Source organism: Pectinophora gossypiella, chromosome 6 (genome assembly GCF_024362695.1).
Source record: "Pectinophora gossypiella chromosome 6, ilPecGoss1.1, whole genome shotgun sequence".
Lineage (NCBI taxonomy): Eukaryota > Metazoa > Arthropoda > Insecta > Lepidoptera > Gelechiidae > Pectinophora > Pectinophora gossypiella.
Genome location: NC_065409.1, coordinates 9,627,409 through 9,654,331, shown reverse-complemented (window position 1 = coordinate 9,654,331; position 26,923 = coordinate 9,627,409). Strand labels below are relative to the sequence as shown.

The 26,923-nt window shown below is 37.7% G+C and overlaps 3 protein-coding genes across 7 annotated transcripts; 2 read left to right on the top strand and 1 right to left on the bottom strand.

The window, feature by feature from the left end:
* The first annotated feature begins 1,179 nt into the window (after positions 1-1,179).
* LOC126367706 (nucleosome-remodeling factor subunit NURF301) lies at positions 1,180-16,386 on the top strand. Its single transcript, XM_050011374.1, has 20 exons — positions 1,180-2,789; positions 3,359-3,641; positions 3,730-4,181; positions 4,257-4,484; positions 4,559-4,731; positions 4,865-5,062; positions 6,379-6,616; positions 6,744-8,560; positions 8,647-8,878; positions 8,974-9,578; positions 9,722-9,934; positions 10,054-10,287; positions 10,467-10,581; positions 10,927-11,087; positions 13,311-13,518; positions 13,607-14,082; positions 14,782-14,996; positions 15,080-15,247; positions 15,336-15,616; positions 15,755-16,386. Exons 1-20 carry the CDS (start codon positions 1,769-1,771, stop codon positions 15,958-15,960), a joined length of 7,524 nt encoding a protein of 2,507 aa, XP_049867331.1. The 5' UTR covers positions 1,180-1,768; the 3' UTR covers positions 15,961-16,386.
* A 3,347-nt stretch (positions 16,387-19,733) lies between these two features.
* LOC126367691 (UV excision repair protein RAD23 homolog A) lies at positions 19,734-21,044 on the top strand. Its single transcript, XM_050011337.1, has one exon. The coding sequence runs from the start codon at positions 19,895-19,897 to the stop codon at positions 20,861-20,863; it is 969 nt and encodes a 322-aa protein (XP_049867294.1). The 5' UTR covers positions 19,734-19,894; the 3' UTR covers positions 20,864-21,044.
* Positions 21,045-21,895: 851 nt separating this feature from the next.
* On the bottom strand, positions 21,896-26,617 carry LOC126367692 (cyclic AMP response element-binding protein B). Of its 5 annotated transcripts, none has more exons than XM_050011338.1 (7): positions 26,434-26,617; positions 25,917-26,108; positions 25,573-25,722; positions 25,328-25,490; positions 24,936-25,007; positions 23,641-23,760; positions 21,896-23,544 (listed from the first exon to the last, which is right to left on the bottom strand). In XM_050011338.1, exons 2-7 carry the CDS (start codon positions 26,091-26,093, stop codon positions 23,342-23,344), a joined length of 885 nt encoding a protein of 294 aa, XP_049867295.1. In that variant the 5' UTR covers positions 26,094-26,108; positions 26,434-26,617; the 3' UTR covers positions 21,896-23,341. The 5 variants fall into 5 exon arrangements, with proteins under 5 accessions (XP_049867295.1, XP_049867297.1, XP_049867299.1 ...); XM_050011340.1 differs by having other exon boundaries at positions 21,896-23,532; XM_050011342.1 differs by lacking the exon at positions 24,936-25,007 and having other exon boundaries at positions 26,434-26,612.
* Between the last annotated feature and the right edge of the window lie 306 nt (positions 26,618-26,923).

The window sequence follows — 26,923 nt, the reverse complement described above, 5'->3', positions numbered from 1 at the left end:
ATGTCTTACGTATTTTTTTCTTGATGAATAATGAAATGATGAAAGGTGATGATGATGAAACCTAAGCCCCCACCCTCGGAGTAGACTCCTACTCCGAACCCCAAACGAGTTAACTCAAAAGTCCGCATAAACTTTCGAGTTATGAAGCGGCTTCCTGGCACGAAGCGAAAATAGGCAGATACACTTTGTTTATTGAATACTCCGATATAATAACACTCGCGAATGTCTTCCGACTAACTTAATGCGATCATTAATCACAAAACACCACTTTGTATTAATTAATTAGATTATTCAATGAAGAAAGCAACTGTCCCGTTCCCGTTTCCCGCCAAAAAGCCTGTCAAATGTCAAACTGATAGACGCAATGCGCCGTCGCGCACGAGGAAACTGCAGTTTTCTGAAGCCTTATAGCGTTTTCGCATTAAGTATAGCCGATCTGAGTCAGAAAATGACGAATAGTAGATAATTATAGATATGATGGATATAATAGTAATTACCTGTTATGAATCTTCGAATTCTGTTTTGCGATCATTGTTTACTAAGCGCTGTCGCGCACGGGGAAACTCAATTTTTCAATAACCGCGCCCGCGACTTATAGCTGTACGACGTCTATCTACATAGATGCATTCGCTGCGTGTATTGGTCGATACCCTCCATATAATTCGCCGCCCCACGCGGCGTGGTTGTCGTGCAGACCCTGCTAACTATCCGGTTTCCTTTACATCACTCTCCATCTCTGAACCGCCCATGCATTTCAATAAAGGCTGACACACGACGCAGAAAACAATATCGTCCTTCGAATCACTTGGCATTATATACGGTCACTCGACTGAAAAATATGACTGGAAACCGCGCAACTTGATCGATCAATCGATATATAGAAAAACTTACAATGGCACAACACTACTGGAGAAACCGTACCATAGACGAAAATAGAAGTTGGCGGAAACTTGTAATGGCAACAAAAATTATATCAATCAATGTTGCTAGCAGTGTCAACATCCGATAACTACACTATAGTACCAATAGTTCTTCACTTCAAGATTTTGGCTTTACATAGTTAAATTATAAACATAAATTTGTGTTATTATTTAATATAGTGATTTAAATCTTAGTTTTCATATATATTTTCGATTTACTAAATTAAAATTAATAAGTTGTGAACATGACACGCTTTTCGGACCAAGAAATAAAATGGCTGCCGACTCTCCGAGCAAAGTGCTGTGCGACCGAAACTATGGTGTTACTTTGCAATATAAAACGTTAGAATATCTTGGAAAAAAGCTGTAATTCTTAAGGGAAATTCATTTATACGACATTTTTCCTGTGTGTGTGAAGTAGTATTTTATAGGCCAAGTTCAATTATTGGCGTTAGAAAATTCAATATCACACAATTTACGAAAACGACATGGCGGATTGATAATCGACCAATAGGAAGCCAGCATCTAGCGTTTCAGAATTGCATGTATCTACTCACATTTCGCGTCATTACTTTTGGTGCCTTCTTTCTTTAGATAAAAATGAAATGCTTTTGCTGTTATCAGTGAACTGAACGAGTTGTTAATTTGTTGTGAAAAAACAGTGAAAATTGTGTGTGAAAGCCGTGTGATATACAATTTCCGTATAGTGTCTCAAACGGCTGGGATCATGACTACGTTGGATTTAGGTTGAACTAAAATGCATTTCCATCGTTTTGTTTTTGTAAACAAGACTTGTGTTTTTGCTATACACGTGCAAATCGGTACATAATTGACAGTTGTTTACAATAATGTCGGGAAGGGGGGCAAAAAAACGCGGTAGGCCCCCAAAAGCGGGAACTTTTGAGAAAAATAGGAAATTTCAGTACCATTTATTGAAAAAACCAAAATACTTACAAGCTCAAAATGTTGGATCCAGTTCTCTGGCGAGCACTCCTTCAGCATCACGAGCTTCATCTCCGCAAGGTAGCGATGTGAGCAGACGAAGCACGCGGAAACAACGAGGAGGAAGAACGCATAAATCTAAAAGAGGAGGTTTGTCAAGTGCGTATTCGCGAAGAGGGTATAATCCGCATGCTGCCGATTATCACGAGTCTGAATATCATTATGGATCCGATTTTGGAGATGAATACAGTGATAGGTCTGAACCTGAAGAAGACCGTGGAAGCGAGAGCTCCGACGGCAGCGTCGGAGACGGTGCCGCGAGCGACAGTGACTTCTCAGTAAGCAGCTACAGTACTACTGGAGGCACTCCTCGGAAGGTAACTAGTAATGCACTTCGCCCTCCAAGTCCAGATCCACTATGGTTACAACAAGAAAGACAGATACCTCCACTGGATCTTCCCACTTCATCTGATGATTTGCTTATTCCTCAAAGTTTGGTCTTGCAAATTGTGGGTATATATGAAGTGTTACGCCACTTTAGACATTTGGTCAGATTGTCTCCATTTCGCTTAGAAGACCTGTGTGCAGCTATGACCTGTGAAGATCAAAGCAATTTGTTGATTGAGGTACATATAATGTTACTGAAGTCATTGTTGAGAGAAGAAGATGCTCAACAAACACATTTCGGTCCACTGGATCATAAAGACAGTGTAAATATCACCTTGTTTCTTCTTGATGTTATGACTTGGCCTGAGGTCCTCAGGATTTATGTGGAAAGTGATAAATCATTTGACCAGAATGTGGTCTGCATATTGAACTCCTGTGAATATCCATTCACAACAGTGGAAGATAGATTGGCTGTACTTCAATTCTTGTGCAATCAATTTCTTATCACAAACCCAGTACGAGACGATCTTCTGAGTGAAGGTGAGTTTAGACTTATAAATTGTTTTCTGTGATAATAACACTCCCTGCTTTGTACACTACAATAATATCATAGCACATAAAATATCATTAATTAAAGATATTTTTAAGAATTTCCTATTTACACATTTAGAATGAATGTAATCCTAAAGTGTCCCACATAAACTTCAAGTTACAAATGTTCCCTTGCCTCTAATAGAAATCTACATGGGAGGAATGTAGGATGCTATACTGTAATATACAGATGAACATGATTTATGTGACTTATATATTCACCCAATACCCATTAAACCTAATTCACCCTGTCAATGCTAAAGTTTGATATATTTGTCAATTCAGTTTTGTGTCGACAATCCCTTCTCATCAGAATAAAAATGGGTGTACTCATTTTTTGAATATGTAATAAGTACTCATTTCATGTTGTAGGTTTTTCAAATAGTGTCTCAACATTTTTTATTAAAATTCGTGACAGAAATAATATGAATGAGGCTAAAGTAATATTTCCCTTTTAGGTTTTTAAGTATTTATTTCTGGTTTCAACAAAACTTCTATGCAGAATGTATTCTTTTCAGTTCCTATACATTATGATGATCACTGCCGAGTATGTCATCGGTTGGGAGATCTACTTTGTTGTGAAACTTGCCCTGCAGTCTACCATCTGGAATGTGTAGATCCTCCTTTAGTGGATGTCCCTTCTGAGGATTGGCAGTGTGCTCTCTGTAAACAACATAAAACTGTTGGTGTCACTGATTGTCTTCCTGATGCAGAAAAGCAAGGCTTACTCTGTCGTCATGAACATTTAGGTTTTGATAGACATGGGAGAAAGTATTGGTTTATAACTCGTCGTATATTTATGTAAGTATTAACATAATTTTCGTTTTTTTTTGTACTGCATGACAATAAAACACCACCAACATGATAATAATTATTGGAAATGTTTTAGTGAATCTGAAAATGGAGAAGTCTGGTACTATACCACTCCAACACAACTTGAAGAATTACTGACAGTACTTGATGCAGATGAGATGGAGGCTCCGCTGGTTCGTGAGCTTTTGGAATTGAAACAAGAAATTCTGAGGCAAATGGAAATTACAGAACGGTTGACTAACCAGGCCAAGGGAAATCGTAAGTCGTATTTGGAAGTTGAAAACACTAATATTATAAAGCAAAGAAAATTAAGAGAGGAACAGAAACAACAAGGCCCACACACTGGCTTGAAATTAGATGATGAAAAAACTGGGAGTGATTCAGCTTTAGATGCAGATGGAGATGTAGTGAATGAAGTAACTATAACCAGTGAAGATGTAACTCAAGACGATGATGATCCACTTGATGATGATCTGAAGAAAATAAAGAACCATACAAATAATAAAAATAAAAAGAAAAATGAAGAAAGTAAGTTGGTTTGAATGTAAGTTATATATTTTGATTTGTATGTATCTGTATTAAAAACAATTTATTTTTTTACAGTAACTGAAAGAGTAACTAGGCTGAAATCAAATCAGCTTTCGAATGGAACTTACTTATTTAAATTAGGGAATGAAAATACTTTCAAAAGTTATGTCAATCAATATACCACAAACCCTCTGGCATTAAATAAACCCCAAAGGAATGAAGAAAGAGACAAAAAGCGGTACATGTCGCACAAGTTTTCATTATCTTCATCACAAGACTTCAAATGGGTTGGATTACTTAATGGTAAATATATACTATACATTTTGATTATTTAGTATTGTAATGTTAGTTGACTATAATGTTTTTGTTGTTTACAGCTACAAAACCTTTGTTAGTTGCAACACTAAGACAAACATTACTGCAACTGGAATCTAACATTGTCGTGCAATTTATGCACCCGAATTGGTCATTGTTGAGAAAACCATGGGTGCAGGCTGTGCAATTGTGCCAAGCACCTAGGGATTTTGCAAGAGCACTATGTGTTTTGCAGGTATGTTTTTTTTTAATTTAGAACTTGTAAAGACTTACTATTTTGTAACAGTCAATTCAATTAATGATACAATTAATAAATAATTCAAATTAGTGTCATCAGGAAATTCAAATTTGTTTAAAAACATTTGCAGGCATGTATTAAAAGTGTAGTATGGGTCCCTGCATGGCATGAGCAACTTGGTCATGTTAAACTTATACGAACTACTGCGGCCGAACGTGAGGAGAGGAAAAAGCTTGATAAGAGAGAGAAAAAAGAAAGAGATGAGGAAGAAGAACGATATCGCACAGCCTACAATTTTGTTAAATATTCACTGGGCCTTCGACATCAGGTATAAATATTTTATATATCATTATGCCCTGCGCGTCCAGTACAATAATGGCTTTAGGATGCTGTTGGGGCTGCCTCGCTTCTGCAGCGCATCTGGCATGTTTGCGCAGATGCACACCGACGACTTTTTCGCGTTAATACGCAAAAAGTCTGCCTCGTTGCTCTGCAGGGTGCGGGCCAGCTCCAACTCCATCCTGAAAACTATCGCGGCCAGGTATGACGCCCCAATTATGAGGCACTGGGCCAAAATACTCGTAAAAAGGAACGAAATTTTATGATGTTTTTTCTACCACCTACGCTACTAACATTATCTTTTAAGTTTTATTCATGTTACTAACGAATTGGATCTATGTTATCTTAAAATTAAATAAATAATAATAATAATTATTTTTGCATTCCATCGATTCGAAAAACTATGATTGGTTCATACATATGTGTGGCCAAAATAAGTCTTTTCCTCGAGAGACTTTCACAGGTGGTGTAAGTTTGCAATATAGAATAATGTTCACAATAATACATATCAGTGTGTTCCATGTAATATGTCATGCTCCACAACCAAAGAGGATCCACTGGTTAGTTAGATGAGCGGCGCACATGCTGTATTTAAGAAAAAAACAAAAAAGCGCGAAGTACAAAGTGTATCACTGGGCAGCAATTATTTTTAACTTGGGCGACATACGTTAAATCCAAAGCGAAGCGAAGGATAAGTCGTCGTACGACATTGCTGTCATACAAAAAAGCGAAAAGTAAAAATATATCAACATTTTTTCGCTCCGCTAAATTCTGGAATAAAATGTGTATGAAAATCCATTACCTCCCGCTTTTACTTTATTTATTTATTTGTACACAATAAAACAGACAAGGAACATACAAAGAAAACAGACACTAAATTTTTAATTTTTTGACTAGTAATAAAAAGGACAGTTTTCATATCCAAGTTTAATGTTACTAGTGGTAGGGGTGTCGTGCATGGCTGTTGCAAACGCTATTGCAAAAAGCTAAGAATAAAACAACAAAATTACAATCGCAATATATAGGTAATATCGCGCGATTCGCCATATTACCTATATTGTTAACATAATAATCACGACTATATTCACATTTTTAATATAAATATGATTAGGTATGCAAAAATATAAGCTGTTTTCTTTGTAGCTGTAAGTTTAAACAACTATGTATCACTCTAGAGAATGTATGGTTCCCAAATTGCGGCAAACTCGCAATACTTTCTTGCATCAGTAAACAATGTAGTAATATATAGTTAAAAAAAGTTTGTAGTCTTTTTTTACACAGTGCGTTTCTTCATTTTTTTTTTAGGCGTGGAAGCAAAAGGGAGAAGAGTACAGGATTCATGGACAGTGGGGATGGCTATGGAATTCCGCTACTCGAAAATTTAAGAAATATAATGGAACTTCAAAGCCCACCCTGAGTAGCGGGCCAGCCAAGATTGCTGTCAGGGTCAGAGAAGGCAGTGTCATCAAAGTCCTTGCAGTGGAGCCAAAAACGTATGAATACTTGTCCAATGAGTCTGCTGATAAAGAAGTACTGGAAAAATGTGAGTATATAGAATCAGTAGTTGGGAATCAGTCCTAAAAATATTACATTGGTAAAATCAATTAAAGACGCAAATAGCATAAAAGCTACTTTTTTCCTCATTATTAATTCACATTAAATACTTTTAGTGCCTGCATCTATGAGAAATCTCAAATTAGAAAAAGACAATGAAGATTTTGAAGAGATTGACGTTGAGAAAGCTTTGAGCTCTTCAACCAGAAGGTATTACCCCAAAATAGCAAGAAAGTCTAAACTAGATGATTTCCTTGCACGCCGGACTTATTTGAAGTTTATGGAGGAAAAGAAAATTGCTAATTTATTAGCTAATGTTAAAAAAGAAGAGATGGATGTTAAAAATGAAGATGATAAAAATATTGATGTCGAGAATGATGAATCAGAACCAGACGTGACATCTATTTGTGACCCAACAGATGATAAGATTGAACTGAAGCAAAAACCAGTAACCCTGAGTGTGTCCAAGGATGTTGATTCTTTGAGGGATCAGTACCAAAATCTGACTCAGTTGACTAAGCACTATAAATGCTACTCATCTGAATGTACTAAATTAAACTCCTCAACCTTGATACAATGCTCAGGTGTGAAAATAAATTGCTATTCTCCTCTGTGTATTAAAAAAGGAAAACTACTGAATGAATTGTTAGCTTTGATAAGAAGTGGGGCAGTCAATTCTACTGGCATGTTTACAAATTCTAAGGAGAATACTAAAATGTCTATTTTAGAACAGTACTTACTAGGAAAAAGTTCTGTTCAAAATATAAACTCAAATGAGAATATACTGTCAGACTTGCTATCCGCAGTAGCGTGCGCCCAAGAATGCGACAGTAAAAATACTGACAGTTTCGTAAAAAGAAAGTTCAGTGGTGAGGATGTTACTGTAAAGACTGAAAAATATGATGACGCCCTTCTAAAATCTGAGAGCACCCTCGAAGAGTCTGCTGTTCCAGCTGTAGGAAATGAAATGGACATTGACATATCATGTAATAATATTGATGACAACGAAGTTGAAATAGGACCTCTCAAGGAATTAACAGACGCTGACCAACAAGAAGAGGCGGAAAATTCTTCAGTAGCTGATAACGAAACTGATAAAAGTAGGCCGCCAATTCCCAAGCTTAAAATAACGAGGGGCAGGTCAGCAAAAATGGTGGCAAATGCTACTGCAGTCAGTAACAAAGAGGGATATAAGTGTTCAGTAACCACTGCTAAAGATGAAAAACCAAAATACCGGGCGGCTGTCAACAGACGGTTTGGATTAGCTAAACCAAAGAGAGATGATAAGTCCATAAAGGAAGAAAAAACTGAAAATGGTGTTGTAAGAGTATATTCTGCAGAGTGTCCTAGAGGCAAGCTGTACCTCAAAAGAGTGCAGACATCAGCAGTCGAGAAAAAGAAGAAAAGGACCCCAGTGAAATACCCCCTTTGTTCTTCATTCCATACTAGAAGTAAGGCAAAGACAATCATGGTTTTGCCTCACCATGAGCTAAAGAAGCTAAGTAGGCAAGCAGGACATAGTACAGTGACAGGATTTAGTCACAGCGCGAAGCCTAACCAGACTGTGTGGCCTTATCCCTGTGCGAGACCACTGTTCAAAACTTGTTGGTTATATCGCACAGTAAATCTTCAATGGTTAGCGAGTGCTGCGCTACAGTTGCGTATCTTGTGGTCATGTTTACGGTGGGATGATATGTCTGCCAAGCCTGCTACCGCCGACGGCAAGCACCAGCTCACGACGGACACTGAAATAGTATCACTGGAGTTATTAAAACATCGCCATGTTGGCCAATTCTCTGAGCGAACGCAATACCTTCGACGACGTGTTGTGATACCTTTAGAATTACCGAAGACGGTGCGTGAGGTTACATCCATTCGCAGCGGGTTAAGAAAAAGGAAACGTGCTGAATCTCCCCAAAATACTGAACCTCAGGTAAATATAAAGATATTAATAAAAAGTTTCTGAATTTAGGTCTCGATATAGGAATGATGTGTTCAACTATATTGTAAATTTTATAGGTGACAGAAGAGTGGGTAGATGAGGATAAACTAGAGTTATGGGAAGTACGGCAATACGGTGAGCGAGCGGAGCGGGCCACTCCCGTCACGCGGACGTCTACCGGCAAGTTACCGCAGCGCAACTCTGCTCAGCCGCCGCCTAATGCTGCAGATATCAAGGACAAAATGGAACAGCAGTTACGTGAACAACGAGCTGCGCACCAACAAAAGCGAGCGCTCGAAATGTCGCAAGGTAAATCAAGTCATGCTAATTGATATACTTTAATTTAATTGCTTCCATAGAAAACATTTTTTTTGTTATGTATTTATTTCGAATTCTTATTACAGATAAATCAAAGACGACTCCAAGTCAATATACTGGAAAAAGCACTCTCACTTCTTTGCTTACGAGTAATGCTACTACACCTACCGGCCCGAAAACCGTAATCGGCACTAGAAGAATCATCATGACAAAAGGTGCCGATGGTACTACACGGGTTATTAGCCAACCGTTTGCGGGAACTCCGAAAACCAGTCAACCTGATGGGGTTCCAACGGGGAAAACGCCAGTGGCGCCGCAGAAGGAAGGACCACAGAAAGTCCAAATAATTCGGGCGCCAGATGGGAAAATTACTGTTCGTGGATTACTGGCTGGCCAACAACTGATTCAAATGCCGGATGGGAAGCTGCACGTAGTAATGGCAGGACAACAAGGAATAACCGGGCAGCTGGTGGCGGCATCGCCTTCGAAGCCCGCGGAGACGACCGAGCCCGCCGAGCGGCCGGTCGCGCCGGCGAAGGCCGTGGAGGAGCCCAAAGCGGCGGCGTCCCCGCGCGTAGCCGCCCAGCCCACGCAGATCGTGCTGCAAGGCAACCGCCAGCTGATGGTGCAGCCTCAGCAACAAGTGGTCGTCCAACCTACGCAGCAAGTCGTAGTCCAATCTCCACAACAGGTATGTCCCAAGGTCGTATACTTAGAGAATTCGTTGAAAAAGATCTTGGAGGGGCGCACTCAATTTAAATCGGGATACAGTCTTCCGCTCTAGGTATTTCCAGGTAACGTAGATCGACGTAAAGTATGAACCCGTGAATGCAGGTGGTGGTGCAGGCGGGGGCGCGCGCGGCGCTGGCGCCGGGCGGCGTGCAGGCCGTGGTGGTGGCGGGGCAGCTGCTGCGGCCGCCGAGGGCCGCGCGCGCGCCGCCGCCGCGCGTGCGCGCCGCGGCGCAGCAGATCGTCGTCAACAACCCCGCGCTCGTGCAGCAGATCGCCGCCGGCAAGATACAGCTCGCCACCGTCAACGGCCAGCAGGTACGAAGGCCACTCTCACTTGGTCACGGAAGAGTTAGAATGGCTGTAAAACCTTTCATTTAATAATAGATAATTATGTCCTTCCATTCCTAAATTGTAATTGCTCCAATCTGTTCCAGGTGCTCATTCGGCCCACCGGCAACAATCAGGCGCAAATCGTAGCGCACATAGGCCAGAGCCCGAGCGTAGCGCCTGCGCCTGCGCCTACGCCGGTGCCCGTGCCCGCGCCTCCCGTCGCCCCCATCCGCGCCGCCACGCCTATTCAGCCGCAACTCACTGAAGACCAAATTATGGAAAAACGCCTTCTAGCGGGACAACCGCCTGGTACTGTGATTAAAACTGTCACCGCCCAGGTAATTAAATATCAAAAATATCTTTATTCCTTAGATAACATAGTTACTCTTTGCATCGTTTTTTTTTACATACCGAATATCTCATCCACCTAAAACTGCACTAAATATCACTTTGTGTATTCCTTGAAGACAAATTATTACACAAATTGTGAACTACAGTTCTCTTATGTTGTTTACAGGTGATGCAAACGAGCAGTGGCCCTAGCATCGTCCTGCAAGGCCTGCACGGGTACACTCTCACACCACAGCAGCTGGCCCTCGTCCAACACCAAGTCAAACAGCAGTTGCTGAAAGGTATGTGTTATAATGGTTATAATTAAGTAAATCATAAATTAAAGAATGCTTTATCAAAAACTTGAGACTGCGTGATAAAATGTGGTAAAATAGTGCATGCAGTAATAGGTCTATAATTCATGAATTTAATAAATCTCGCTCATAATTAACCAAGTCTCTTACAACTCCACATTAACCCCCTTTTCAATTTTGGCATCGATGATATGTTGTAGTTAAAGGGCGGCACGTAGCTCCTCCGTAGTATGACTTGTTTATTCACAGACATATTTACTCTACTCTGTTTGATAGTCGTATTCGTACTATTAAGTAGATTACAGATGTGTAAGATTATGACTGGCGTTCCAGCGCAAGAGTCTACCGGCAAGCAAGGCATGCTGGGCCCGCGGAAGATGTACTTGGCGGTGCAGCCGCCGCCGTCGGCGCCGCCGCCGCTGGCGCCCGTGGCCGCGGCGCCCGCGCTGCACGCCGTGCAGGCGCTGCAGCCGCTCACCGTCCCCGCGCACCAGGTAATTTACTACTATTAGGCTCCTACCAATCGCCCATCGACTGCTCCATCTCTTCTAGCGGAATTATACTAAATAGTAAGCCCGTAAATTTGACCACTTCTTGACAATTGTGACTAAACATAAGGACAGGTTTTTACGTACTTATTATTTAGCCGTGATTTATAATGATAGGCCGATATTCGTATAGCCAAATTTAAATATGTATGTGATCCAGGCCTACAAATTGTCTAATTGGTATCAAAATTTGGCCGTTTATCATCACAAGTTTAAATTAATGTGTCGCCCTGTAATTTATAAGCGTTTGGGATAACTGTATATAATTGGTATATTATAAGTTCGACATTTGAATAACGAACTTTGAAATAATGACTATTGATTGGGGTAGGATCACTCCGAGCGCATAGTAAATATAGCAGCATTTCTGATTTGGTGTTGACTCGCTAGCTAGCTAAAAGGCTATAAGCTTAACGTAAACTTGTCAACGCACTCGATCTGATCAGACCCTGTCTGCTAAAACGTAGAAATGTTGCGTTAGTCACTATACTCCTAAATGTAAACTACTGTATAAGACTGGACTCATAATGTAGAGAAAATATTAATTTATTATTCAGCTATAATATTTTTTTCTACATTGTCAAAGTACACCAAAGATATTTTGTGTATATTATCATTAATGTAATACCTATTTTAGTAACAGTATAATTATTATAATTTGATAGGGAAGTAACAAATCTAAAGAAAGCTCCTACACTTAACGCTCATTAGGTGAAATTTTCTGTTGAATGCTGCATATAAGGTCTAGGGTCAAAAAGTTATATTAAAACATTTTTTATTCATTCATTCGGAATTATTAATATTATTTCAATATGGTTTAGAAGTAGTATTCAATAAAAACTGCCTTAATTTGGAGAACATCAAGAATCTGATATTTTAAATGAGTGTGGTAAATGTAATTCGTGAAAATAACAATAATTCAAACATTTTCAATCGTATATATAGAGGCTAAACTCTTCAAGCTTTAATTTTAGTTTTTCTTTACATTTATTTTTTCATTAAATCCACCTATTGAGCGTTGAGAGTATTAATTACAGTATTAAAGTATAATAGCATCTTAAGTTTACAAGTTATTCCTGGCTGCTTAGGGTGGAATTCGCGAATGTATAAAACTTAGTTCATTCTAAGAATTCTATCCTAACACAATATCTTTTATAACTTTATGAACAGTTTAATTTTAGGGTACAAACTTAAATTATACAAATTTATTAATACCATAATGTCACTAGTTTCACGCAAAATACGTTAAACGGTTTAATTTCCTATTAGGGGTTGTATTTCCAGTTGGTATCGAATTAGTTATACAATACGTTTCATAATGGACACAAATCGTGAAACTAGCTGACTCACAATTAGAACTATTCTGTTTGTCAATTAATATTATAACCCTGGCTTAAGTCTACAGGGGCAGTCAAATTTCACTGACGTGTTCTAAATAGATCATTAATGAAAACTATTTTTGCAAAAGCTAACATTTGACGCCGTCACGTCATTATATCAACTATATTCACTGATAACGTATTGCAGCATTTATCTCATTTTTATTATACAGACTTATCTAGGAGAAATCTTCACATGGTATTAGTAAATGGTATCAGGAATTGCTCATACACCACCTGTCAACGTGTGTACCTACATAGTTATTAAAGTCATAATTATTGATATACTTCTAGTGCAATAATTCACTTGAATAAATTAATATACCATTGTCATCGACTTTTATTTAACAAGTCCTGTTTATTTTTGTAAATTTAATTTCTCATTTTCTTGATTATTTAATTATTTGCGAATAGTTTGTGGGGGTGTATGGGCAATTATGTACTAAATAAATAAGCGCATTTCTGTAATACTGATATAATAGGAACAATTTGTAAACAATTTTGCTATTCATCTATTATTACTCTTAACTGATATATTCCCACAAACGTCAAAATCAATCCTAATTTTATTTTATTTTTTTGTTTCCCCATATCATAAGAAAAAAATGGATAGTAATTGGTAGCTTAAATACGTTATTTTCCAGAGCATAGTAATTGATTAACAAAAAACCTGCAATTAGTGTATTATAAAACTCATAATAAGGTAGGTGGTATATATTGCATGGATACAACAATAATATTAGCGTTATAGAATTGTTTTTGACTAACAGACTTCACGCACTTTTTTTAGGATGCTAACGAAGAAGATGATATTAAACAACAACAACCTCTTGTAAACGGCGAGGATGTTGTGGCAGAAGCAGCGAGTCATAAAGAGGCAACTCCCGCCAAACCGGAGGACATTCGGGAAAATAGTACCAAGACAGACATAGTTAACTCAGCCCAGGACGGACTACAAAGTAATAAATTCGTCCTCACCCCAGACTACATACAACAAAGTAAGTAGATATATTTTTATTTAAAATCGCGAATGTTAATCGTGTATTTCGTGTGTATACCTTTAAATTAAATGTTGTATTTTTATAGCAATTAAGAGCGCCCTCAAACAAGAGAATCTCAACCCCGAAATAGAAGAGAAGCTATTGCAGTTGCAGCGATACCAGGAAAAGCAAATGAGACCCGAAACCCGTGAAGTGATAGAGCGGGAGCCTCGGGTAGTGGCCGTATCGGCGCAATCCCCGTCTCCGCCCCCGCGCCGCCGCGTGGTGTCGCGCCACGACGACGACGACGAGTGGATCGACACGAGCCCGCGCAAGCGGCCGCGCCTGCTGCGCCAGCCGTCGCCGCCGCGCCCCGCGCCGCGCGCGCCGCCCGCGCCCCCGCCGCCGCCGCCCGCCGCGCCGCCGCCCCCGCCGCCGCTCTCCGCCGCCGACGAGCGCCGCCGGGCTGCCTCCACACACTCCCGCCTACAGATGCTACTCTTCAAACATAAAGAGATGCTTAAGAAAGACATTATTAAAAAGAGAGGTCTACTCGAAAAGGAACTTGGTGTTGAAATACAGGTGAGAATATTATTTGAAACTAACTACTAATGTGATCAAATGTTTTTGATGCAAGTCAATCACAATTCTCAAAGTTGAGATATAGTCGTCATTGTCGTGGTGGCTTATGTAGTAAAAATTATGGAACCCTACTAAAATTTCAATAATGTTACCCAAGCTGTAAATAAAAAATGTCAATCATCGCGTGGGCTGCGGAAATTATTGATGATCGAATAAAACATTATTATTAAAGAACATATCAATATCTGTCACTATGACTACTTTATTACATTCTAAAAGTTGACAGAAATGCTGATCAAAATCAGAGCATGTTTTCATTTAACCAGATAAATCATCTCGTATCAATACCTGTAGATTACTTTTGAATTATTCAAATTGGATGTTCCATTCAAAAGAGAAAAAATTCAACCACGGTTATTTAATTATATGCATTGCATTGAGTGTGTCCAATTTGTATCGTTATCCATAATATAATAACATATCTTTTTTTTAGTTATCCCTAGATCACACTAGATGTCAGAAATGCTGATGCTCTGTACAGAATTAGAACGCGGTATTGAGATTTTTTATATGTGCATAAAAAAGAGATTGAGCATAAAAATCGTTTTATTCTATGTTTATCTCAAAAGTTAAAAAAGTGATTTTCACCCGTGGGAAGCCGGGTGCTGCTAGTAACTCAATTTGAATTTGTGTTTATAGAAGGAGCTATCCGCCGAGTTAGCGCTGCGTACTCGGGCGGAGCGGACCAAGCAAGAAGAGGTACGTGGCGGAGGCGGAGGCACCGCTCCCAGCACCGGTAGCAAGCGACGCACCACATCTAGTACTGCCCGTGACAATACACCACGTGCGAACAAAAAGACTGGCAAGAAAGAAAAGCTGTTATGTATCTGTCGTACTCCTTATGACAATACTAAGTAAGAAAATGTTTATTATAAAACAGATTTAATTGCAGTTACTCTACTTACATATTTATAATTTTATTATATTTCAATTTTAGGTTCTATGTGGGTTGTGAGCATTGTAGTAACTGGTTCCACGGCAATTGCGTCGGTGTTACCGAGGAAATGAGCAAAACTATGGAGGAGTATGTGTGTCCTGACTGCCGGCGAGCTGAGGAGACCCAAGAACTATACTGCCTCTGCCGTCAACCCTACGACAATTCGCAGTTAGTATACTTAACAGACAGAAAACTGTCTGGATTTATTATTTAGGAATAAAATCAATATTGATGCTTAATTAATCTCTCGTTTCAGATTCTATATATGCTGTGACCGATGTCAGGATTGGTTCCATGGTCGATGTGTTGGTATTCTACAGTCGGAAGCTGACAATATTGACGAATACATCTGTCCTAACTGTCAAAAAAATAACTCTGTTAACTTCGCAAACATGAAAGAATTGACAGCCAAAGACTTTGAAAATCTAAGGAGACTTGTCAAACAAATTCAGTTGCATAAAAGCGCGTGGCCCTTCATGGAACCTGTTGATCCTAGAGAAGCTCCTACTTATTACAAAGTCATCAAGGAACCAATGGGTAAGCATATCTGAACTTTGCACATATTTGTATCGGAGACGCTGGTATACTTTGAAAAAATACTGAAATTAAAACATGGAAGAAGAGATGTGTTCATTTTAGGAATTGAAAATATGTATTACTTTTTTCTTTTTCCAGATTTGCAAACAGTGGAAAGAAAAGTGAATGAACAAAGTTACAGTACGTTAAGTGAATTCATTGGTGATATGACAAAAATATTTGATAATTGTCGTTATTTCAATCCAAAAGACTCTGAATTTTATCGCTGTGCAGAAGGTTTAGAAGCATTTTTTGCGCAAAAAATAAAATACTTTCGTGAGAAACTTTTTGAAACTACTCAATGATAATAGTGCCAGTGTACAGTCTTATGTTAAGAATTGTGTTGAGTGGAATTCGAAGAATGGAAAAGACAATTTATATGAAAATCATATAATTATCTATATGTATTATTCCCTTGATCTGTAACACCTGTAAAATATAAACAATGTGATGAAATTGCAAAGAATAATTTAATTTAAACTGTTTCTGAAGGTATCTATTGAGTATGTCAGTTTCATGTTTAGTATTTATTGTATTTATTACAAGCTTTACATGCATTGTCCCACTAGCTGATGCTTGTAAGGCTCTTGACAGAAGAAGAATAATAATTATTATAAATAGTTTTGTGAAATATTATGTTAGCTGATATGAATTAGCAAGTTTAGTTATCTTAGTAGTACTTAGAGTAAGTAAACCTATTTGTATGTAAGTAATAAATTTTTATTAATATACATCTCGAGATGCTTTTCAATTTATTTTATTCTCTAAGATTTCAATCAATCACGATGACTGCAAGCAATAAGTTAATTTAAAAAACTGCAACTGTATTATTATTCTACATAACAGCAAGAATATATAAAAAAGTGTCTCTTATCCTGGCACGGCCGCCATAACGGATCGGGATTCTGATTACACACAAAAATATACGAAACTGTCGGATGAATTTCTTGAATTTGTCGGTCTGCCGTTAAAAAGTTACAAGCGGCCTTTTTTTCGTGGATCAGCCTATGCCAATGTCTTTTTTTTTCTACAGCACTTAACAAAAATCTCATTTCACCAAAAAATTTCGCTTCGTCGTCGTCAATAAAAAGATATTCGGCTTTTATTTTAATATGCAGTAGTCCAGGAGCCAATTCAGTAAATGTTAACATTGAATAAATTCTAGGTACTTACTAGTTTATTTTTATCAGATTATTTTAAGATTTAAAGTTTTGTTTATTCAACCGACAAATTCTGAAATTTCGCGGCATTTTTTTTTGTGTAATCAGTATTCCGATCCTTTATGGTGGCAGTGCCAGGATAATGGACACTATTAAGAGACTTTGTAATTATTTATTTTTAGTTTGGTGCAATAAAGTGTATTTGTATTGTATAAAAAAAAAGGAAAACAAATTTTAATATGGAAAGTGGTCCGAAAATTACGGGCATCATGTTTTCTATGGCTTTTGAGTTAAGAACCCATGTCTGTCTCTTCAGCAAGCCGATGCCTGTCCGAAGTTTCTTACTAGTCAGGGAATAACTGAAAATTTAGGACCTATTTTCAGCAATCACATAGCGTAACCTCACTTTTGGAGCCATAAGGGTTGAATTACATCTGGCCGCACCACATCACACTTTCTTATGCTTCTGTCACCCAGAACCATTATTTGCTAGAGCGAGAAAAAAGCGGGACTGCGACCTCACGCGGCGGAATTAACAAGGGGTTCGGAAACTCGGCAAAAATGCGAGACGGTAGAAAGCCGGCCCGTTTTATAGCACGCTATACTGTGCGGAGAACCAAAAAGATCACGATAGCATTCTGCACAGGGAACCGTATTCGTGACAGAAAAGCCTGGGAAAGAAAATGCGTTGCGGCCGGATGTAGTTCAACCCCTAACGGTAGAAGCGCGTGATTGTCGGTTTGCTAGAGATATTCCCCTGGCATCAAAACTTGAGGTTGGGGATGAATGGCAGGTACCCAGTCAAAAGTAAAGTCAATGTTCAGAACTGTATACCAAATTTCAAAACTGTAGCTTCTACTGTTCTTTACACAGTGCAGTTAAGCTTGCAAGAGAGACGTCTACCGTCTCGTAACTAGCGCATTTAGGTTAAAGTAAATAAGTAAGTACCTACCATGCTAGAATTTGAAGTCACGTGTTAGAACTAGGTTCCAAAATATTCAGACTTGAAGCCTCTCTTCGGTACAAGCGCAAGCTGTATTTATACCTTGTACCATAATGCAAAAGATTTCACCATTAATACAAAAATATCTTTATTCAGTAGGTAACATAGTTACACTTTGAATCGTCAATTTTTATGTACCTAACGAACGGCTCATCCGCCTAAAACTACTGCAAAACAATCTGAAGCCTACGTGTTATTATTAGTTTCGAACAAAACGTAAACCGCCCAAAAATTTCGAGTGTTACGAAATAAACGGTTATGGGTTCATCATCAAAAGCGAATTTTTGCGTTGATTCGTTAATTTTGAGAAAAAAAAGATGTTGCATAAATTAATTATTTATTTATTATTTTATTGATTCATGGACAAATTTTGCCTAGTCACCTTTAGTGAACAAGTTGCATAGCTGGTGAGGATTATGTATAATTTTTAGCTACATTGTAAAATGTTACGGGTTATGATGGTACACAATGGTACATATACATATAGCGGGTTTTTAATTCACGCGCGATAGCTTTAGCGCCTTTTTCTCGCGTTAGCAAACCATAGACAACACAGCGTCCGCAGCGTCCAAATAGCAAGTTGATATATCACAACTTTTTGCACGAGACGGACAAATAATTTATTTGTTGATGGTTTTTAGTATAATCTTAGAGAAAGTCCTATAGTCTATTTTTTCTGCCAAGAGAACAAGAGAGTACAATAGTAAATTATTTTTTGTAGGACTTGGGCAACGTACTACACGTATTTGTTTTCAGCTTGGAACAAGGAAGAATTAGAAGAATCCTTTCTACACAAAGACCAAGTATACTTTGTTTCTACAAGTTTTAATTTTAATAGGTACCTACTTACTATTTATTTTTATAAACTACTTACCTAATTAATTAAAAAGGAAATACGACGTCGTATGACCAAAACTTGCTCATAATGAAGTGTAAAACACAAAGAGAAATAATAATAATTTTCTTTTTGATGGCGAATTTTCAATCGTTTTTGACGGTTTTTGATTTAAATCGGTTCTTAATCGATTATTTTAAATCTGGTGCAGGTTGGGTGCAGGTTAGAAGTTCGATCACAGGCTCGCGCATCGAGATCGGGAAAATCGACGCTAATATAGGTACTTACCTACTTGCTCGATCGTGGTTACCATGGTTACGCCCACTTGCTATCAGACTAACACCTTTGGACTATATACCCTCTTTGGATTATACACGATACCGATCACCGATCCCGTGAACTTGACGCATCAGCAAATGTTTTATAACCGCTATAAAATACAACATGGTAGAGCTAAGATCACTTTATGACCCATCACACATAATATTATTATAATGTATATTATATATTATTAGGACCTGTATATCGTCTATTAGCGCGTTCTTTATAACGCTTCGTCGGTAATGTTCGGGCGGGATTCATTATTCCCACTAAGTCCAGACGGTCATCGTCGCTGCCGCGCCGCCGCGCTGAGCTGAGCATTATCGATATGATGCATATAAGAGAGCTACCTACTGCTACTGAGGAAATAATGATGTTGATGGGTTTTACTGCCAATAATAAAATGTTTATATTATACTATGACATAGAAGATTGGACATTATTGTGTATGGATACACAACACAATGCTGAGTATGTAGGTATAGTACATGAAATACAATACTAGTCTTTCTTTTTTGATTTTCGCATTCTTTTTGTATTTTTTTAGCACGCTCTTCTCCATGTTGACTGTTGGTAGACTAATCGCACACTACGGAGAAATATAGCATTTGTGCACTAACTTTATGTCCCTCTTTTTGAGCATTCAAATTTCAATCTATAGTCCTAGCGAGACTATTGATTTGAGCATGGCAGCATGGTCATAATATCGTAGCCTGAGCCTGATCCCTTTAATGGACGAATTAACAAAAAAAAAAGTTTGTGATTGTCTCCATCCCATCTTGTATCCGAACAATGTTGACGGGTATTGCAGATAAGTGAGGTTATGTTTACTGCATAAATTTGTCGAGTCAGATATCTAATTTGGGGTGCAAAACTTACTGATTCATTATTCACACTTAATACAACGCAACAACATCAAAATGTTGGTGACTTTAAAAACTTTGCAACAACAAACGTTTCAAATAGAAATTGATCCAGAGGAAACTGTCAAAGCTTTGAAGCTCAAGATTGAAGTTGAAAAAGGTAAAGACTATGCCGCCGATTATCAAAGACTTATTTACGCAGGAAAAATACTTCTCGACGACAACAAACTAACTAATTATAACATAGATGAAAAGAAATTTATTGTGATCATGGTAACAAAGCCGAAACCATCTGAAGCATCATCGACTTCTGCGCCCGAGGCTGGTGAAAGTGCCTCTACTGAACGCGGCGATGGAAAAGATAAACCTGCCGAAGAAGCACCCAAACCAACACCAACCGCTGCCGCAGAGAGTGAACGCACCGTCGAGCCGCCTGTTGTGGCCAATGAACCCGACTTCGAGGCGACAGTCCAAAGCATTATGGACATGGGTTACAATCGGCAGCAAGTGGAACAAGCATTGCGAGCATCTTTCAATAACAGAGAAAGGGCAGTGGAATATCTAATAACAGGTATACCAGAGGAACTGCTTCAGGAACAAGAAGTAGATGAAGGTTCTGATGAAGATCCATTAGCATTTTTGCGTGATCAACCTCAATTCCAGCAAATGCGGGCAGTCATTCAGCAAAATCCTAATTTGTTAAATGCAATTCTACAACAAATTGGTCAAACTAACCCTGCACTTCTGCAAGCAATCAGTCAACACCAACAAGCTTTTGTGAGAATGCTTAATGAACCAATCAACCCCTCAGCGGGAGGTGCTGCTGTGGAAGAAAGTGCCGCCGACCCCCAGCAGCCTCCACAGCCACATAATGTAATACAAGTGTCACCACAAGACAAAGAAGCTATTGAACGATTAAAAGCACTTGGGTTCCCCGAGCACATGGTCATTCAAGCTTATTTTGCTTGTGAAAAGAATGAAAACCTTGCAGCAAATTTCCTGCTCTCACAAAATTTTGATGATTAAAGTCATTTGTTTATCTACTTGTTACATGGAGAGACAAATTTATAAAATTTAACACAAGGCATATTTCATATGTTGTCTTTATATCAATAGCCTAATAGTTAACTGCTTATATTCATGTGTATTTTTACACAGTTTCACACTTTGTCAAGGATTCAACGTCTAATAAATTTCTTATTGTTCATTGATTGTTTTAATAGTTAATTTAAATACTACAGCAGACCTCTTTAACATGTGGTTATGTGTATAAACAACTATAAAAAAATAGGTAACAGAAATAAATGATTCAAGATTTTAAAATTTGTTCATTTTGCCCTAAAAGAAAATCCTTAACCCAAAGTATTTTATTTTTATAAATAACATCTTTTCTCTCCATATCCCCCTATAGATATTAAAAATGCATCTCAACCCTTCAATAGCAACCAATCCTATTACTGTTGCCGAACTCGATAGTTTCGACTAAAAAGTTGTTTAAGTTGACCTTAAAAATAATCTATATTGATAGCTTATTTAGATCAAAACTGTCGATATTAATGCTTCTGGTTATATATTGTAAGAACTATTGATAGTTACTATTGCTTTTTTGCACCTATCTATACTACCTGTTATCCAAAACTTGGAACTTTACTAAAATAGGTATTAATTTCGTGCAATAAAACAGAAGTATTCAGAAATTAGCTAGTCATAATAAATTATTTTAACATTTTCTGTATGAGTTAGTAAAAAGGAAGGGGACTTGCCAATGAACATTCCATACACTCCCTATTTCAGTAAGTACCCAAAAGTATTTTTTAAATATTTTTCGATATTATATTAGGATGCAAAAGGTTTGGGCTGACTCTACTAGTGCTGTTGTTATTGACACCTTGGGGCTGCATAACTAATGGTAACAGCTTATGTCTGGCTTTATGACTTTTAAGATATTATAATAATAGAGACTATACAATCTGTAATTTATAAATACTTTTTGTCTTTTCGCGTCTTTGTATTCTGCGTTTACAGGACCCAAAAAGTTAATTCAAATAAAACAAAAGATACATCAAACAATTAATATTATTAATAAGTATTTATAAATAGCATTAAGTTAACATAAAAAGCTATGTCGGTATAAACTTTATCCATTCTAAATTTAAAGGCACTTTCCACAATGTCTAATCTTAATCAATTTGCCATGATTGATATGAGTTATTATAACAAAATGTATTATGTCCGACAACAAAGTTCAAGTCAAAAATAAATATATAGATCACCAAACCAAAATTATTCTAGCACATATCAATCATGGCAAAATACAATACCTATCTTATATTTAATCTGATAGTTAACTAAATTTACCCTTTGATAAAAAATATTTCATTTTCGTGAATATTTAAACATGAATGGTGCTAGCTAACAACAGACTTATGTTGATATTTCATGATTCTTTATTCCAAAAGAATATTTGAACTGAGAAATACGGCATGCAACCATTCCATCATTCACATAAACAATAAATTTATGTACATAATTAAAACGTTCAATATACATTCTATTCAATATACATCTATATTATCTATACACAATGTACAACACTTTTATTCCATCTACCATATTGAATTTGTAAGAAGTAGAAAAAGATAGTTAAATCTGTACATTGCAATATGGCTATTGCACAAAACAACTAAAATATAACTTTGGCTTATCCATTAAACACACTTATGGTGTTGAAAGTACTTAGAAGACTTTAAATCGCCATGATAACTACTGAAATAAGAGGGTACTGGTCACCATTATCTGTTACCTATCATAAAAGTGTAAAAAAAAGAGTTAATCAGCTCTCCTTTTAGTCCAACCAATATATAACACAAGGGTTCAAAACTATATGCCTATAATAAAAATAGGCATGTAAAAAGTTAACCCAGGGCAGTTAAATAAGACTTATTTCATTTTAGTAATTCAAGAAACACTCCAACTTAAAAAAAATGGCACAAAAGTCAAGCTTGGGATAAGGCGCTGTTAGAAATCAACTGTCAAAAATATACATTTTGGAATGGTAGCGAAACCCACGTGACTAAAGTTCAGGGGAATAAAAATTTACTTTCAAAGAAAACATAACAATGTAACTACCTTTCTTATAACTACATACTCACTTGACTCTGTTCTGTTATCTTCAAGATGTATAAAATTATAGCAACGGACATAAAAACAACAACGGAAATAAGTCATTAACAAAATATCCAAATCTAATATTATTTCCAGACATTAATAAATTGATTTACTCATTTATTACTTATCAAATCGTTCATGAATAATTCGACATTACGATTTTGGTCTACCGTATGTCAGCAAAGATGGACAACATTACTTTCGAGCAACATTGGGCTCGTCGCTGGGGCGCCATCGAGCGAGCGCGTCTCCGCACGGAGCAACAGGAGTGACATGACGTGTGCCTCAGAGCTCTCACCGGCAGGGCAGTGGCACATCTGGTTAGCCGGCTGGGCCTCATTCTGTTTTTTGTTGGCAATAAAGTTCTTTCAAAGTTTTGAGTTCCTCTATTAGGGCTTTGTTTTGATTTTCTAGTACTGCAACTCTGTTCTCTAGGCATTTGATGTATTCTTTCTTCTTTCGACGACATTCCCTCGCAGCCTCGCGATTTTTCAGCAACCTCATCTCACGTTTACGAGTTTGATCCTCTAACATTGGACCTGTAACGATAGTACGATTTGTTCGTTTCTTTGATGGGGGCTCTTTATATAGCAAGAGTGACTGTAATGTAACATGTGGTGTGGTATGACACTAACCCGGCACGTAGAACTGTCCATCCTGGTTGGCGTACTGCACGATGGCCCCGCCGCCCGCCGCGCCTGACACTGCCAGCGTGTGCAGCCCGCTCTCCGCCTGCAGCGCTCCCGCTGGAATCACTGTAACACAACAATCACTTACAATGAAAGTCATTAGTATTATCAGATATCATACTAAAACTCCACCCAATATTCAACAAAATGTAAATAATGATATAAAGATTGTGCTCTCATGTACTTCCGATTAGTTCCATCAAATAGTAACATGAAACAAACAAATTAACATACAATATTGCTTAATATAAAGTAAGTCATTATAATCATGTGTTAAGAATTAAGATGTACATTAAAACGGCATTTGTCCAATATACAATCTTGAAACTGTTATAAAGGTCTTTAAAGTGTTCACAACATTTTCACTGTAAATATATTATGAACTTATAGTCTAAAATAATATATCTCATTGCATAAACCATAATCAAGTTTAAATATAATATTGCTGATGCTGTTTTTACTTACACATATTTTCTTTTAGAATTGTGAAGTCAATTTGTATATAGAAAGGAATAATTTGAATAAATGTGACCAAGTTTAAAATTCCTAACAAATGTTCAGGTCCATATGACAATAACACATTCAACATACCTACTTAAGTAAATACTTCTTTAGACTACTATTTATTTTAACTATACACACGAAAACAACGAGCAAGGAATCCAATAGCATGACGTCATCGCCACTGCCTCGCCGCGATTACGTCATCGCGTAGAATATCAATCAGGCTCACTTGGTGCATGATGACATCATATTTTTAAAAGCTATATTACTTACCTAGATAATAATAATATATTGTTTATATCAATATTCCATAATATTTCATAAATAAAATCTTTCATTCCCCCAAAACTTTTATAACAATGATTAAACAATCACCATTTAAGCAAATATCAAAATTAGCATTTCTAAAGAATATGTTAAGTTGCAAAATGGTTATTTAAAGTCACTACAACAAATGTGATGCAATAAAATAAGTGTACAGAATGAAAAGACAGTCATGTCTAAAAGTCACCACTGATATAATATTAAAATAATATATAGAATAAATTCACTCCGAATCTGAGGGAAAAATTTCCACCAATGTAATGTGTAAACATTTAATGATGAGAAACTGTCCTGAAGCTGTGGTGATGAACTAATAAGGAACTCTGCAATAGTTATATATATGTTTTGTGACATGTTAGTGACACAGGTGGCACACAGAAACAAAGAGTGTCAGCGCAGCACATTTAACTGACCTGGTGCAAACGATAAAGGAGCTGACAGCGACACTTCATTCTCGCATCCAGGTTTAGATCCCATACGATTGTCTGTAATATTAGCAGGTTCTTATACTAACTCTATATTTATTTCCTGTCTATCGATTCTTCCATTCTCCACCTACATGAATATAATTCTCCTCCTTACTCTTATCAAAAAGAATATCAAGTGCTAAGTAAATTTAAACTTGTTAGTAACCTTGGAGTTATTATTATAATTAAAATTCATAGTATATAACAAGGCATCACATGGCATGCTGATTAAAAACAGTAGGTACCAATGTTCTTTGATATCACAGTCTCACATAAAGCACAATCTTTATATTTTTAAGTTCATAGATATTTTTTTTCTAAAAAGCAATAATACTCACCAGCAATCTCAGCTCCTCCTAGATCGTTAAGGATCTTGCGATAAGATGGGCGGCGAGTCAACATTTCCCTGTATTTTCGCTTTGGACTGTCATCATCACTGCAACTTTCATCACTGCAGGACTGTCCTTGCGTGCTCACCAATGTGTTTGGCTCTGGCTTTATCTAAATTTCAAAAAAGTGTTACTAATTCACAATTCAAACATTCACAATCCTTTTCTTAGCTTAACTCAAGAGTATAATTTACCTGTAATGTTTGTAATGTGCCCTGTGTGGTATGTATAACAGAGCTAGGCTTGCTAACAAGTATAACATTTCCTTTAGGTAACTGCACTGATTGAATGTTTGATGCTGTCTGAATCACAGATTGCTGATTGGGTTGTATTACAGATTGGACCTGAAAAGAAGACATTACACACTTCAGTTACAAACAGGTACCAATGAGAAAACAAACTCCAAAATGCCACTGTGTTTATAAAGAATTCAAATAGGATAATTTTCTATATAGCAATAAAATAAATATGTCTTAGAGTAGAGGTATGAAACAAAGTGTATGTGTAATGTAAACAGATGTAATATCAAAACAAACACCTGTGCGGAGGGAGCCTGAGTGGGCAAGGTTAGCTGGACGATGCTGGTGACGGCGACGACATGCGCGGGAGCAGCAGCGGTCATCGGCGCCCCCGACCCTCCCGCACCACCCGCGCCGCCCAGCGGGTCCGCGCTCGCGCCCGTCGACGTACCGTTCTCCTCCACCATTCCGTCCATGCCCTCTACGCTCACCTAAAATATTCAAGGTCATCCTTCTGTGTATTCCTTGTTCTTCAACGTGTAATCAAATTCCTAGAATATTATCCCTGAAACATTGTAATCTACTCCTCTTACGACGCAATGTTGATAGGCGAATCCTAAAACGGAGTCATCGCGTCATAGTTGGAAAATTTTCCTATTGCGTTTTGTCATCATATAAGTACGCAACATATTTCCTGGAGTTTCAGAGGCTCATAAACGATATTCTGCGTGTTCCTTTATCGGGAACATACATATTTGTTAACTCAAAATTTAGCTGTGACAGGTCGCAAGGTTTGTCTTCAGTATGAGCACTCACCAGTTACGTATTCCTCGTCACCGTCTATGCTGTGTCCGGAGTGGGCGAACGGGATGGTACGTAGTAGCCACGTCAACTGCGAGAAGTCTCGTCACTGGCGGAGAACTATGATCTTGTATGCGTCATAACAATATGGCCGAAAATTGTCAGACGCATGCGCAGTACACTCTGATTTCCCTCCCGTTCCCTCCTTTTGGCCCTCTTTTCATAATTCCATTTGACAGTAGGAAATGAAATGTCAAAATGCACCACAGACAAAATTTATTTTTATATCACGCACGACGCATTTTGGCTGGAAGGTTAACGAAATGGTTGCTCATGGTCTTCATTGAATAATCTAAATAATTAAATACGAAGTGGTGTTTTGTGGTTATTGATCGCATTATATTAGTCAGAAAACATTTCAGGATCCCTCCGTGTGGGACGGAGAATTTTATTTATACCATATTTATCTATGATATTTATACACATGACTTGGCTGTATGGGCTA